Consider the following 15639-nt stretch of genomic DNA (forward strand, 5'->3'; position numbering starts at 1 on the left):
GCCTACACTTGCCTGTGTATTTTCTTCTCTTCATAAGTGTTCGGTGTTCCTTTATTGTAACAGGTACAAATAGCAATATAATGTCAAGAGTTTTCTTTATTGTCTTTCTATAATTTCGTAAATGCAACAAACTATAGTTTAGTATAGTATAACTTTATATTAAACTTTATTAGCTTTGTTATCAAATATGTATTACGGCTCCAGACACATTTATTTTATTTGGGGGAAGAGGGGGCAAAATAAGTAAGTAATGGTTGCCGACCCCTGCTATAGACCTATGCTGGTAGGGATATCTAATGGACAACCTAAGTACTGCTAGCTAGACTATTATGCAGCTTTAGACATAACACAGGGTCCCTGGGCCTGAGAAGAGAAGAAAAGGAGTTTAATGTGGCTATTAAATGTGACTAAAACTAGACTAAAATGTAATTCGTTTTCGTCGACTAAAACTAGACTAAAATGTAATTTGTTTTCGTCGACTAAAACTAGACTAAAACTAAAAAGGATAAAAATGACTAAAAGGTGACTAAAACTAATATGCATTTTTGTCAAAAGACTAAGACTAAGACTAAATCAAAAATAGCTGCCAAAATGAACACTGATGTGGCTTGCGCTTCCTACCTTGGAAAGCGGCTGCTGATTGAGGTTGATGAATAGCTTCACCCAGGGGCGTCGTTAGGCCTGTTTTAGGGGGGCTGAAGCCCTCTCTATTCTTTGCATTAATATCTATCTCTAGTATTTTAAAACAATAATATCAGTGCCTATAGAATGTTGTTGTTTATAATCAGTTCATATTTGTGTTGTCAAATTTCACAATGACCCTGAAATTCTGTCTCTTCTGTTATCTTATACTGAATGAATGCAAGCAAAGATACAGAGAAAAATCCCACACTTTCTGATTGAACCAATCTATGTATGAAACATGGATATCCGCAGCCCCAAATGAGCCCCAAAAAAACAGCACGCAAACATTCAGCATCCTTAGGGGCTAAGCCCCCCCTTTCATTCAATCCTAGAAACGCCCCTGGCTTCACCCACTGTTCCCAGAAGATTCCTGGTTTCGATACAAGGTTAACGTCATTGTCTTTTATCAAATCACTAATATCTTGGTCTGTTAATGTCTGTGTGCTGTGTCAGGCACAGCAGGAGTCATAACGTCGTGTCAGTGACCAGGAAGTGTTGTGTTTTACATATTAAAGCAACTCAGGTGGATAGTGGGCCAAGTTCTGCGGGTTGTTTTAAAATGTAGTTGGTAGACAGGTCTGACGGGGCTACTTTCCCTTCCCTCACCTCTCTAGCAGGAAAGAGACTATATGGAAAGTCCCTAAGTGACAAGCAGCACAACAAACTCCACAAAGTGAAAGAACCAAGTCAGGCAGCAGGAACTTTGACTCAAACCCCAACACTCACAGCCTGAGACTTCTATGTAGGGGATGGTGAGGCCTCCTTCATGTTTCTACTTATTTCATGCTGATGTGCCGTACTGCTGTGGCAGGTAGCATCTCAAAGAGAAGCGGCCAAGTCAACCATTTTGTCCCTATATTGGGATTTTCATTTGCTCAAGCCATGATTTGGCTGTCCATTTATAACAGATGCATCGCTATTATCTAATGTTAATTGTGATTGGACAATGAGAAATAAATCTTACTACACAGTTTTCTTTTGTCTATCTCTTTCTGAGTATTATTTCCAGTTTAACTTTGACACGTAACATCAACATAAGTTCAATACACACATACACATTCATGGACCCTGTGCTGCTGGAAAAGATGGTGGCTGTGTAAACATAACTCTGACTCTCTCTGACTATAGACATGGTGTTTATTAAGAAAATCTTTTAACCACAGGGACTTTCCATATTTTCCTTTTACTACGATGGTCTAAAGCTCATTTGAAAAAAGTTCTCATACAAACTTTGACACTGGGCAAACTAAATACATTTCAGAAGTCTGAATGCAATATACAATTCTGCTCAACTCAAATCTGACTTTTGCACAATTATATGTTTATTACTGACAGTGGGGATTACGATGCTTTATTTAATCTGCTATTTTTTGCTTATTTTTTTTCTACAGTGGAAACAGAATCCGCAGAAGAGTTGATAAGGATTTGGAAGTTTTGGATGAGGTGCAAAGAGAAGTAACTGCAGGGCATTGTTACAAGGTTTACAGCCAACCTTACTTTCAGTGCAATTGTATTGGATTGTATTCATCCAATCAAGGCCATTTAAATAAACTTCAGCTTGTGTGTATGAGGACACACAAACACCTCCTGACCTAACGGGTCTTTACAACTCATGGAGTTGTTTTAATTAATGATTGTGGTCAAAGTTTTCAGACTCTTCACTATTCTCCTCTGGTCACAAGTCCACCATATCAGCATTATTAAGATGTTTTTTGTCCATCCTTCTTTTCCATTGCACTGCTGTATTGTACAGGTTACCTCTATTTGCACATATTAGCTATTCTTATTTTGCTAATTTCTTGTAGTCTGTAATTAATTGTGTCTATTTGTGTAAGTACATTGAGTGGAATTCCGGATAGAACAGGGACTGACCCAATTGTGTTTCTATGAAAGCTGGTCTCACAGAATTGCTTAATGCCATTGTCTGGTCCACATTTAGGAGTCCGATGACAGAAGTTCCAAAAAGCGAATAATAGATTTTTTTACTCATGTTTCAGTCTTTCCAGAATGTCTTAGTGTTTATCGGTCAGATAAAATATTTCATCCTCTTATCTCCTCCATCTCCTTCCTCCTTCCTCATATCTCTAACATTTTTAAGTGCACCCTTATTCTGTCATAGTTTCCCATTCCTGTGTTTCTTCCTGGTGCACGTTATCTTGTGAGAGTTTGTGACGGATCACACCCACTAAACTGGATGTATAAAAGAGATGAAAGTGGTGAGTCCAATCAACAAACCTCCTCAATCTCTTCAGCAAAGGTAAGAGGGATGATTTTTTTTTAAATGATTCAAGTCTGCAATGATTTGACTGCAAAAGATCAATGCGAAAAGACAACTGTAATAGGAGTCATTATAATAACCTTTTTTATTCTAATTGATTCTATGCACTCAAGCTAATTTAGTGACTTTAACATTATCATTGCTGACGGAGAGTGATTAATGTTATTCCGTCCCTCCGAAGATTCTTCAACTTTCCAGGGTGAAAATGGAGAATTATGAAGTAACAGTTTACACCACCAACTGCGCCTTTGCCGCCACCTTCAACAATGTCTACATTAAGCTGGTGGGCACAGAAGGGGAGAGCAATCGCAGCTGGCTTTTTAGCATCATAGGGTCTCTAGCCCTATTCAAAGGAGACGTAAGTTTGGAGTATCCCTCTTAATTTAAAACTCATAGCACACTATTACATTTCAGGCAAGTTGTAAGGCCATCATGTTGTGCTTTATTCTGTCAAATCCTCTTTATCTCCAACACATTGATAAATGTTTTCAAACTGTGTCTGTCATTACCCCAGGTTGCACATTTCACTGTCAGCTGCCCCAAATCCCTTGGAACATTGTTTCTGATAGAGCTGGACAAGCAGGATTTCCTTCCATTCTTCCAAGACTCTTGGTACCCCTCTAAAGTGGAGGTGAGATCCCCTGAAGGAGACACATACTGCTTTCCTGTCCACCGCTGGATCACTGACCGTGAGGTGAATCGCTTCAGAGAGGGAAAAGGTTTGTGAAAATTTGCTTGTCCTACATCTTGTGTGCTATTTACTGATAACAGAAGAAGAACAAAGGTACGGCAAGCCAGTGATGGATCTAAGATTTTTTCTAAATTGGTGGCCGAAGAGGGACAATTTAATTTTACTGTTACCTGTATTGCCTTGAGCAAAGCCATACACCCTTGACTATATTTCGAAAAAGCTTAGAAAATAAAAAAAAATTCAAAAAATGTAATGTTTATAAGTGACAACAACAGCTTGACTACTCAAACAATTGAGACCCTATGTGTTGAGACCTTATGTGATAAGAGTGGACAGGAGAGAGGTACACTTGTCCATTAATTATGTCCCAAACTCCACCTCTTCTGGTCTCTAATGATTGACTTCATATCAAAGGATGCAACACCCAACCTCTTTATGGCTAATTTACTTTTGTACTTAAATTGTGGGGAAATCTGAGTCAAGCGCCATATTTTATTTTACATAGAAAGCTTTTGATATAAACATGCAAATAATGAAATGTCTTCCTAAAAATATGGAACACACTTCTTGTGGTTGACAATTCAACAGAAGTGAACTGACTCGTATGTATTCTTTTCCCTCTTTCCAATTTTAAATTTACCTAATGTAAACTTTTAATTTACATTCTTATACTGTTTGTTCTACTGTGATTATATGTTCCTCAATCCTGTTATGTTTTAAAAAAATGTACCTTGTCGTGCTTCCTCTTTTAAGCTGTAAAAACCTTTGAAGAACCCAACACTCTTGCCAGGTACGCCAGGGAGCAGGAGCTCATTGGTCGAAAGAAAGACTACTGGTAAGAGATCAGAGCCTTTTTGGGAATAAAAATGTAATACTGGTCAAGTATTAAATGCTTTCACACTCTAAATTTAGACTGTTAATAGTTTGTTGCTCACCTCTGTTTTCCCTAGCTGGGAAGAGTGGGAAAAAGGACTACCTCACTGCATTAAGGGGAAAAGCCCTCTTTGTCTGCCTCCTGAGGTTAGGTTCTCATACACCAAGGATACTGAGTTTTTTTGGACTGCAGCAATTGGGTAAAGTCCTCAAATTTTCAACAGATATGTATTAATTAACCCTTAAGCTGCCTGTTTATCAAAGGACCAAATACTTAACAATAAAGATACTTTGTTTTTGATTTTCTAGTCAGGTTGAGCTGCACCTGAAAGGACTAGAAAAACGACATGAGCCATGGACTGACATCGATGCGGTTGATCGGGTGTTCACCTACAGGACGACTGACATGTCAGGTACTGTAATACTGTATGCATAATAGTATACATTCAACTGTATTCATTCAGATAATTAACAGTGCACCATTAAACTATCTGTACCACCATTATACTACCATCTGGTGGTTGAAATCCCCACCAGTTAGTGTGTCGTTGGGTCATCTGAGTCAAGTTACCTGTAAATTGTAGACCTACCCTGCTGTTTTGTGAGTCATTAGGGTCAAAGGGGTTGGGGTGTGGATAGGTGTTGAGCTGTGTGGGGATAGAGCATTGTTGGTCGCTGAAAGTTGGGGTGTTAAACCACCTCCTCTGTTGAGTCATGTTTTTTCCCAGGTTGACAAAGATGGCTTCTATCGCTCCTCTTTTAAACCATCTGTCTTCTCTGGCCAAAATACGTACATTACCATACTAAAGAGTGTCCCTTGTCCTTGAGGGCTGAGGAACTGGCTATTTCTCTATTAGCATCTTTACTTTGTTTATTATTTCTAGAAAAAGATGACAGAAAAGGAAATGTATATGCGTCAAAGAAACATCAAAACATGACAGCGACAAGCTGCACAGTCTGTAAAGACTAACTGATGGAGCCTGATAATAACGAATTACAATAGTCTGTGTAACAATTTTTTTCCCCTAGAATATGTCCAGGAACAATGGCAGGAGGATGCTTTCTTTGCCTGGCAGTATCTGAACGGTGTCAACCCCATAATGATCAGATGCTGCGAAGGACTGCCAGAAAACTTTCCTGTCACTGATGACATGGTCTTCTTTTGTCAGGGTAGCTTGAAGAGAGAAATGGAGGTGACGTGTCTTACAAACTGCAAATTTCTTCAGATGTAATTTATCTTTGTGATAAAACCTTGTTTTGACCGCAATTGTCCGAGGACGTTTTTAACCTCAATATAATTTCAAACAGAGAGGCAACATATTCCTTTGTGACTACAAGCGTTTGGATGGAGTGAAACCAAACACCATCAATGGGAAGAAGCAGTACTTGATGGCCCCCCTCGTTCTGTTCCACAACAGGGGGGGCAAGTTCATGCCAATTGCTATTCAGGTGAGATAAGCGCTCAAACATGGCTCATACACAAGCTTTAAGTTTCGGTATTGATCCAGGCCGCCATCACTCAAAGGATAGAGAAGCATCTAATTTTCTAAAATGTCTTCAAGCAATACAATGGAAACTTCATCTGCAGCAGCATGAATTAATTATTTCTGTCTGTGTTGGATTAAATTGATCCTATTAATTATGCCCCTCTATCTTGTCCTGTAGCTGAAGCAAACCCCTGCAGAAGACAATCCAATCTTTCTTCCCACTGACTCTGCGTATGACTGGTTGATGGCCAAGATCTTTGTGAGAAGTGCAGATTTCCAAGAACATCAACTCAACGTTCACCTGCTGCGCACTCACCTGCTGGCTGAAGTTTTCGCAGTGTCACTTCTGCGCAATGTGCCCATGGTGCACCCACTGTACAACGTAACAGAATCTATCCACAGAAGTTAAAGAGCCATTGTGTATTTGTGACTATATAAAGTGCCAGTAATTCACAATGCTAAATGGCAAGAAGGCATTAAGATTTCAGTTTTTAACAAACAATGTTTTTAATAACAGAGTGTCCTCTTTCCCCCAGCTCCTTGTACCTCACACTCGCTATACTCTGCAAATCAACATCTTGGCTCGACTTGGTCTAATTTCTGAGAAAGGAGTATTCACACAGGTACAAAAAGACCACTATGCTCTGAAGACCTACAATTACACAGCAGTTTGGTTTATGTCATGTCTTTTCCCTTCATATTTGTTTCCTAGTTTGCAGCCTCTGGGGGAGAGGCCATGTTCACAATCATGAAGCGATCACTGTCCTCAATGACCTACAAGTCCCTCTGTATACCAGACGACATTGAGGAGCGTGGGGTTGGGAACATACCAAACTACTACTACAAGGATGATGGACTCAGGCTTTGGGATATCATCTTCAGGTATGACAGACATTTTGCATTTTGCATTATCTCACAAGCAGCAAAAAACAGTTTGTAATACTTGGATTAATTATTTGCTGGATCACATGCTTTCCTCCACGGAAGTGATGGTAATGAGGACAGATTAACTGGCCAGCAAAAAGGCAACACATCTGTGTCGATGAGATTAAGCTGCTAACAGAGAGCACCCTCAAAGGAAAGTAACCTGAAAATACAAATAAATGATTTGCGTGTAAATTATATTCGATGTTATTCAAAGTGCTGTGAAGTATCTCTCTGATCTGACATTATCTACACTTCACTGCAGCTGTATTAGCCAGTATACTGTATGAGTCAACAAATTTACTTTATAGAAAAGATTAATACTGAGCGTACTATACATATTGTATGTGAGTGATCATGCTCAACATCATGTGATCATGTCTCCACCCTTTTTTTACCTACAGTTTATTATCTAAAATTATTCCCATTAGCTTTATTCACTGTAGATTTGCCAAAATGTGGTATCGACCTAAAACCCCCAAAAAGTTTCACTGTCTGTGTTTTTTATGGAGAAACGTTTGACTCTGGTGATAATAAAAAACTAGACGGACTGTAAACAGTGTTTGTCGAATGTTGGATGGATTCTTGGTCCAAATGTCCGCTGTCTACAACGAAAGCCTGAAAATATTGTTTGTTGCTGCCAGAGGATTATTCGTCGTGAAAGAATTCCTGATGGGCTGCGACCTTGTGTAATTCCCTCAAAACCACATCTGCTTGTGTCTGAACAAAACAGAGGCAACATGTTCATTTTTATAAGTTGTCCATTGTGTTTCCCCCTGCATCCAGTTTTCATGCTAAGCTAAGTCACTTTGCTGTAGAACCACAATTAATACATTTTCTCATCTAAATATTGGCAAGAAAGATAATAAGTATATTTTGTCTGGTTACCTTTTCAAGCATCATGCTAACCTCCCATGAATAAACACAGTCGCTAACATTAACTATTAAAGGGATGGCAATCAAATTATCTCAACAAAGAGCCTCTTACTACAAATTTTCAAACACACTATAATAACTAAAGTACGGAATAAAAATGTGTATTTCAAGGAGGAATATGTTTTACAGTAGTTTTCCACATTTGTCCAAGGTTTGTGGAGGGAGTACTCAGCTACTACTACAAGACTGACGATCTGGTTGTGAATGACACTGAGCTGCAGGACTGGATTCGAGACATTTTTGAACATGGATTCCTTTCTCAAGAACAAACAGGTGCCAAATACCCAAAAATACCATGAATCATAGATCACTTTGTCTGGTCATTTTAACATTGGACATGTTCATCGTTTAATAATCCAATTGATTCTCTGTTCTCAGGAATTCCACAGAAATTTTCCACCGTGGCTGAGCTGATCAAGTTTGTCACCATGGTGATCTTCACCTGCTCATGCCAGCACTCAGCTGTGAACAGTGGACAGGTGAATACTTTTAATAAACTGGGATGATCAATTGTAATGGCGTTGAGTAGTTAAGGTGGGTGGACATGGATGAATGAATTCTGGCAAAATAGTTGATATCAGACCTTTACAACAACCTTGAACAAAAACAAAAAATTATAATGTTTATAATTTTAAATTATAACCCTAACCCTAACCCATAGAATTTGGTAATAAGCCTAAATAATCAGTATTGAGCAAAAAAAAATTAAATAAGAAAAATTTAAATTGTTATATGAAAACATGGAGGGTCACCAAAGTAACTGTAATTCATCCTGAAACAATAATCTCTCGTCCAAATTCATTGGCAATCCAGCAGAGCATTGTTTGGAGACATTTTTTCTCAAAACCACCAGACTTCATGCTACTGCTGGAGGAAAAGGTCAAGGGATCACGAAAGTGATGAGTGGTTATCCTCTTGGGTCCTTGAATGTTACAACAGGGTATAATAGCAATCCATCCAATAGTAGTTGACATATTTATATCTGGAACTAAGTATTGGAACGACTGATCAAGAGACTGATGTCCCTACAGACAAGCCACAAGCGTACCTGAAAACTGCTTTTAATTTTTCATATGGTCTCAGTGCTACTGCTTCAAAAAGTTTTAACCAGTTGTCATTTCTTCATTGTAGTATGACTATGGTGCCTGGATGCCCAACACTCCCACCTCCCTGCAGTGTCCTCCGCCAACAACAAAGGGAACAAAAGACCACATTATGATGCAGACTTTGCCTAACATCAGCACCACAGTTAAGGGCATGTCCACCATGTGGCTGCTCAGCAAGGATTCTTCTGACTTTGTAAGTATGCAAGATTTCATGAAATATTATATACATCTTACCATTATTACTTAAATCATATAATCATTCCATTTTCTTTTTTTAAATTCACTGAACATCAGGTCCCACTTGGGCGGTACCCGGAGCAATATTTCAGTGAGGGTTTTCCCCGCAAGCTGATTAAGCGCTTCCAGCGAGAACTTCACAAGTTGAGTGTTTCCATCAAAGCCAGAAACGACAATCTGAAACTGCCCTACACGTACTTGGATCCAGCCAACTTTGAAAATAGTGTTGCCATTTGAACACTAAAATGAGCAACCTCGTCAGCTGTTGGCCTATTACAGCGTCGCATTAATAAAAAGGGAAAGAACTGTTTGGTTTTCACTTAGGTATTCTGTATTTTTCAATCTTACTATATGCTGCTCTGTGACTTATATCAACTCTTCAATCAAACTACAAACTCTGGTCAAATAATACTGTTTTATATCTTTCTCCTCATCCTAAATATAATTTATATAAATAGGGTTATACCGCAATTTATCAAAGAATTAAACATTAGCATGTAATAATAATAATAATAATAACAGACAATATAAAAATCTAAGATGTGAACCTGTTTTATTGTTTTTCGACACAAAAACTCATAAATCTGATAATTATCTAGAACGTGTGTTACAGCATCTGTGGTGAAGTTTGCATGTGAAGAAGTCATTTAAACAGCTTCATTTCTGAATTAATCAAGTCACTTTTGTAAGAAACAATGTAATTGGGAAAAAATGAAAATTGCTTTACTGTTGATTTCTTTCCTTTTTGAAGTGTTACTGAAAAAAGGAAACAACTTTCTTTCAAGCTGTTTTAGGGATAAAAACAATCATGATGGTTTATGTGAATATCAAATTCATGTGGCTTATTTACTAATCACAGCAAAGGCCTCAATACAAACAATACAAAACAACATCTTGATACATTGTCTCTTTTTATTGTTCTTATCTTCACAGATGGATCCTTTGGTTGTGATGTGTAGTTTTACATTGTGAATTTCTAAACTCATATTTCTGAGCGACTGTCAGTACACTGTACTAAGATGGGGACCCAAAAGCAGGCGCCACAAGACAAGACATTAGTCATCAACATCAATCTATTCTCAGAGTTCGGATGCTGGTCAATCAATAAACCAATTAAACAATAGGACTGGGTGGGTTTTTACTTGAAGCCTAGCCTGACGTTGTCAGACTCACAATTCTAGTCAGAATGTGAGTCTGAGACCGCTCCATTGGGCTGTGATTATGGAGCGTGTTTCAACTGACCAGGAAGTAAAATTCCTCTTCGCTCAATTGGATAGACCTACAACCAATCAGAGCAACGTAGTATGTGACGTATGCTAAGCAACGCATTGTGAGTCATCGCAGCGCCAAGCCTTAAATAACAGCTGGCTCCCATCCACTCCCATGTTAAAACTTTGTGCCGGTCACACCGGAGGCTGAAGCACCGCGAGGCAGCCTTGGCGCAGCGCGGTGCTTCAGCCTCCGGTGTGACCGGCTTCTTGCTGCGCCAAACGCGCAGCAAGAAGAGGCCACAACACAACAGAAGTGTTTCCAGGGGACAGCTAAAAGTGATGGACACTGCTGCCACAAAAACGTCCAATACACCATAGAAATTCGGTTCCACACAGGGTTCGGCCACCCGCGGCTCTTCGGCCCCTCTGCAGTGGCTGTACAGTACAATGTTGTGCATATGTTTAGCGAACGCTGAACTTAACAAATCAGTTTTCATATTATTAACGTGAACGTAACGATGAACGTGAGTGAACGTCACGTACATTTTTTAAATCATCACCGTATCAGGCCATCATGAAATACCAGGAGCGGGCGAGTGTGTGTGTGTGTGTGTGTGTGTGTGTGTGTGTACGTGTGTCCCCCGGCGCTCCGACCCCGCCCACTCACTCGGAGAGACCCATCTCATGACGGAAGATGATCCGATCTAGAGACATGTCGTCTTCTCCTGTTAAACTGAATAGACAGCGCTAACAAGCAAGCCCCTGTTTGTGAGGCAATATATTGTCCATAGTGTGCAGGGGTACGAAACCTTTACTATCAAAAGAGCGAGTTGGCGGGGTCGGAGCCCCGGGACCCGGGACCTATATACAGTCTATGCCCGGGACCGGAGCACTCGCTACACACACACACACACACACACACACACACACACACACACACACACTCGCCCGCTCCTGGTATTTCATGATGGCCTGATACGGTGATGTACGTGACGTTCACGTTAATAATATGAAAACTGATTCGTTAAGTTCAGCGTTCGCGAGACATATGCACAACATTGTACTGTACAGCCACTGCAGAGGGGCCGAAGAGCCGCGGGTGGCCGAACCCTGTGTGGAACCGAATTTCTATGGTGTATTGGACGTTTTTGTGGCAGCAGTGTCCATCACTTTTAGCTGTCCCCTGGAAACACTTCCGTTGTGTTGTGGCCTCTTCTTGCTGCGCGTTTGGCTTCTTGCTGCGCGTTTCTCTATTTGCAGTTCGTTCCGGTATTTGCAGCGCTTTTCTCTTTTTGCAGCGCGTTGCTGTAATGTGTTGTGTTGTGTTGTGAAATTGATGAAGATGTTTTTTTACTTTGCTGGTGTTTTGTCAACTTGCATGTGTTTTCTTAAGTTGCCATTCGTTGAGCTTTCAGGGCCACCGTAGTTTTCTCTAGCTGGCAAGAGTTGAAAGAAGACTACCTCACTGCATTAAGGAAATAAGTCCTCTTTGTCTGCCTCCTGAGGTTAGGTTATCCTACACCAAGGATATAGAGTTTGGTTGGACTGCACTAACTGGGTAAAGTCATACAAATTCCCACAGATATCTTTTAATTAACCATAAGGATGCCTGTTTATCAAATTACCAAATACTTTACAATAAAGTTACTTGTTTTTCATTTTCTAGGAAGGTTGAGCTGCACCTGACAGGACTGGACAAACGCAACAAGCCATGGAATGACATTGATGCGTTTGAACGGGTGTTCCACTGCAAGACGACTGAAATATCAGGTACTGTGCTATCATGATAGATGAATCGGATACTTGATATTGTCTGCATTATAATAATTAATCAACTGTATTCATTCAGATAATTAACAGTGCACCATTATACTATGATCACTCCCTCTTCCCTTCCTCTCTGGCCTCATCTGTTTTATCACCACTCCCTTCATCTTTCTCTTTCTCCCTTACTCTGCCACAGACACTCTCCTCTCTACTTTATCCTCCTCTCTTGATTCTCTCTGTCCTCTTACTTTACGACAGGTGCACTAGTCCTCCCCAGCTCCGTGGTTGTCTGTATCAGTGCACGCCGACAGAGCCACTATGCGAGCACCATAAAGGAAATGGTGGAATCTAAACACCCTGATGACTCGTTCACTTATCAATATTTCCTCTCCTCCTTCGCTGGCTCTATTTCTGTAGCCAAAAGCTCTGTTTAAACCAAAATAAAATCCTCATTTTTGAACCCCAAAAAAAATCTTCTTCATCTTTTCCAAGCTCCTTGACTCCTTGAAATCCTTTTACAAAAAAGATAGATGACAAGCGTTCCCCTTTCTCCAACCCACCTTCTATAATTACCTTTCCATCAACTTCATCTCCATCTTAATCCCCTTCTCTTTCCTCTTTCACCCTCCTGTCTCCCAATCAAGTTCTAACCCTGGTAACTTCTGCCCGCCAAACCAGCTGACCACTTGACCCCACCCCCGCTCACATTCTTGAGTCTATTTCTTCCTTTTCTCACACATCTTATCAACACTTTCCTGTCAACAGACTGTTTCCCTAACTCTCGGAGGCAAGAGTAAACCCTCCTCTAGAGAAACCCTCCCTCAACCCTTCTGAAGCAAACAACTACACACCTGTCTCTCTTCTCTCCTTTCTTTCCAAAGCATTAGAATGTGCTATCCTTATTAAACTCTCCTCCTATCTTCACCAGAACAAACTTCTTGATCCCCACTAGTCGGGTTTCAAGGCAAGCCCCTCAACTGAGACTGCCTCTGAGAAACTGCTGGAGCAGCCTCTCTCTCTCCTCTGTCCTCATCCTTCTAGACCTTTCTGCTGCATTTGACACGATGAACCACCAGATCCTTATTTCCTTGCTTCAGGATCTTGGTGTCTCAGGCTCTGCTCTCTCCCTGCTCTCATCCTACCTCAAAGACCGCACTTACCGGGTAACTTGGAGAGGTTCTGTGACATGTCCTCTCACAACTGGGGTCCTTCAAGGTTCTGTTCTTGGTCCTCTCCTCTTCTCTCTGTACAACAACTCTCTCGACTCTGTCATTCACTCAAATGGCTTCTCCTACCACAGCTACCCAGATAACCCACTCTTTTGTGCTACCTCCACTGGTTACCAGTGGCTGCCCGCATCAGTTTCAAGAAACTAGTACTTGCATACCGTGCTTTGAATGGATCGGGTCCCGTCTACATCCAGGACATGGTCAAACCTTACACCCTAGCCCGTCCACTCCTCTCTGAGTCTGCCATTCGGCTTGATGCTGCAACTCAACAAAATCATGACTTTTAGCTGTTGTTGTTCTGGGTTGTCACTCCTCTTTTAAACCATCTAACCTCTCTGGCCAAAATACCTACATTACCGTCCTAAAGAGTGTCCATTGTCCGTGAGGGCTGAGGAACTGTCAAAATCTCTATGAGCATCTTTACTTAGTTTATTATTAGAAAAAAAGTTGACAGAGAAGGTATTGCATATCCGTCAAAGAACATCAAAACATGCCAGCGACAAGCTGCACAGTCTGTAAAGACATAAAGCCTGATAATAAGGAATTACTTTAGTCTGTGTAACAGATTGTTCTGCTTTTTTCCTAGAATATGTTGAGGAACAATGGCAGGAGGATGAATTCTTTGCCTACCAGTATCTAAATGGTGTCAACCCCATAATGATCAGACGCTGCAAAGTACTGCCAGAAAACTTTCCTGTCACTGATCACATGGTCTTCCTCCATGGTCAGGGTAGCTTGACGGAAGAAATAAAGGTGACGTCTGTTACTGAATGCAAATTTCTACATATCAAATTTTTCTTTGTGAAAAAACCATGTTTTGACCCCGATTGTCCAATTATTTTTGTCAACCTCAATATAATTTCAAACAGAGAGGCAACATATTCCTTTGTGACTACAAACGTTCGGATGGAGTGACAGCAAACACCATCAATGGGAAGAAGCAGTACTTGATGGCCCCTCTCGTCCTGCTCCACAAAAGAGAGGACAAGCTGATGCCAATTGCTATTCAGGTGAGACAAGCGCTCAAACATGGCTTCTACACAAGCTGTAAATTTGAGTATTGATCCAGGTAGCTATCACTCAAAAGATAGAGAAGCATCTAATTAGCTAAAAAGCTAAACAATGGAAACTTAACCTGCAGCAGCTGGAATAAATTATTTCTGTCTGTGTTGGATTAAATTGATTCAATTAACCAAACCCCTCTATCTTGTCCTGTAGCTGAAGCAAACCGCCGCAGACGACAATCCAATCTTTTTTCCCACTGACTCTGCGTATGACTGGTTGATGGCCAAGATCTTTGTGAGAAGTGCAGATTTCCAAGAACATGAACTCAACGTTCACCTGCTGCGCACTCACCTGCTGGCTGAAATTTTCGCAGTGTCACTTCTGCGCAATGTGCCCATGGTACATCCACTCTACAAGGTAATATAATCTATCCACAGAAGTTAAACAACCATTGAGTATTTGTGGTTTAAATAAAGTGCCAGTATTTCACAATGCTAAATGGCAAGGAGGCATTAAGATTTCTGTTTTTGACAACGATGATGTTAATAACAAGAGTGTCCTCTTTCTCCCAGCTCCTTGTACCTCACACTCGCTACACTCTGCAAATCAACATCTTGGCTCGACTTTTTCTAATTTCTGAGAAAGGAGTATTCACAGAGGTACAAAAAAGACACTACGCTCTGAAGACCTACAATTACACAGCAATTTGTTGTTTGTCATTTCTTTTTACTCAATTCCCTTCATATTTGACTGTTTCCTAGTTTGCAGCCTCTGGGGGAGAGGCCATGTTCACAATCATGAAGAGATCACTGTCCTCAATGACCTACAAGTCCCTCTGTATACCAGACGACGTTGAGGAGCGTGGGGTTGAGAACATACCAAACTACTACTACAAGGATGATGGACTCAAGCTTTGGGATATCATCTTCAAGTATGACAGACATTTAGCATTTACATTATCTCACAAGCAGCCAAAAACAGCAAGGCCTATTGGATTTAAGCATATGAGGCGGTGTGTATTTGTGTAATGAGGGAGTGTGTGGCCTAAGGAGATCAACACCCTATATCAAGGTGTGCATAAGCTTCTTTTCCTCAGGCAAAATGGGTCAAAAAAGAGTTTTAACTGAATCTGACTTTAACCCTATTGAGAACATGTGGGCCCTTCTTAAACGGGAGATTAACGGGAGATTTACGGTGAAGGAAAACAGTAC

At 40.5% G+C, this 15639-nt stretch overlaps 1 protein-coding gene across 1 annotated transcript; it reads left to right on the forward strand.

The window, feature by feature from the left end:
* The first annotated feature begins 1361 nt into the window (after positions 1-1361).
* Positions 1362-10106, forward strand: LOC128436546 (polyunsaturated fatty acid lipoxygenase ALOX15B). Its single transcript, XM_053418296.1, has 17 exons — positions 1362-1436; positions 2076-2127; positions 2804-2941; positions 3144-3320; positions 3477-3681; positions 4407-4488; positions 4604-4726; positions 4836-4939; positions 5556-5719; positions 5835-5975; positions 6192-6395; positions 6550-6636; positions 6726-6895; positions 8025-8146; positions 8252-8352; positions 9005-9172; positions 9274-10106. Exons 3-17 carry the CDS (start codon positions 2879-2881, stop codon positions 9451-9453), a joined length of 2091 nt encoding a protein of 696 aa, XP_053274271.1. The 5' UTR covers positions 1362-1436; positions 2076-2127; positions 2804-2878; the 3' UTR covers positions 9454-10106.
* Positions 10107-15639: the final 5533 nt, after the last annotated feature.

This window comes from Pleuronectes platessa, chromosome 3, assembly GCF_947347685.1.
Source record: "Pleuronectes platessa chromosome 3, fPlePla1.1, whole genome shotgun sequence".
In the NCBI taxonomy this organism is placed as follows: Eukaryota; Metazoa; Chordata; class Actinopteri; order Pleuronectiformes; family Pleuronectidae; genus Pleuronectes; species Pleuronectes platessa.

Coding starts and splice junctions, on each gene's coding strand:
- LOC128436546 (XM_053418296.1), top strand. CDS start 2,879: ATGTATAAAAGAGATGAAAGTGGTGAGTCCAATCAACAAACCTCCTCA. Junction 3,682..4,406: donor TCGCTTCAGAGAGGGAAAAG/GTTTGTGAAAAT, acceptor TCCTCTTTTAAG/CTGTAAAAACCTTTGAAGAA. Junction 5,720..5,834: donor GCTTGAAGAGAGAAATGGAG/GTGACGTGTCTT, acceptor AATTTCAAACAG/AGAGGCAACATATTCCTTTG.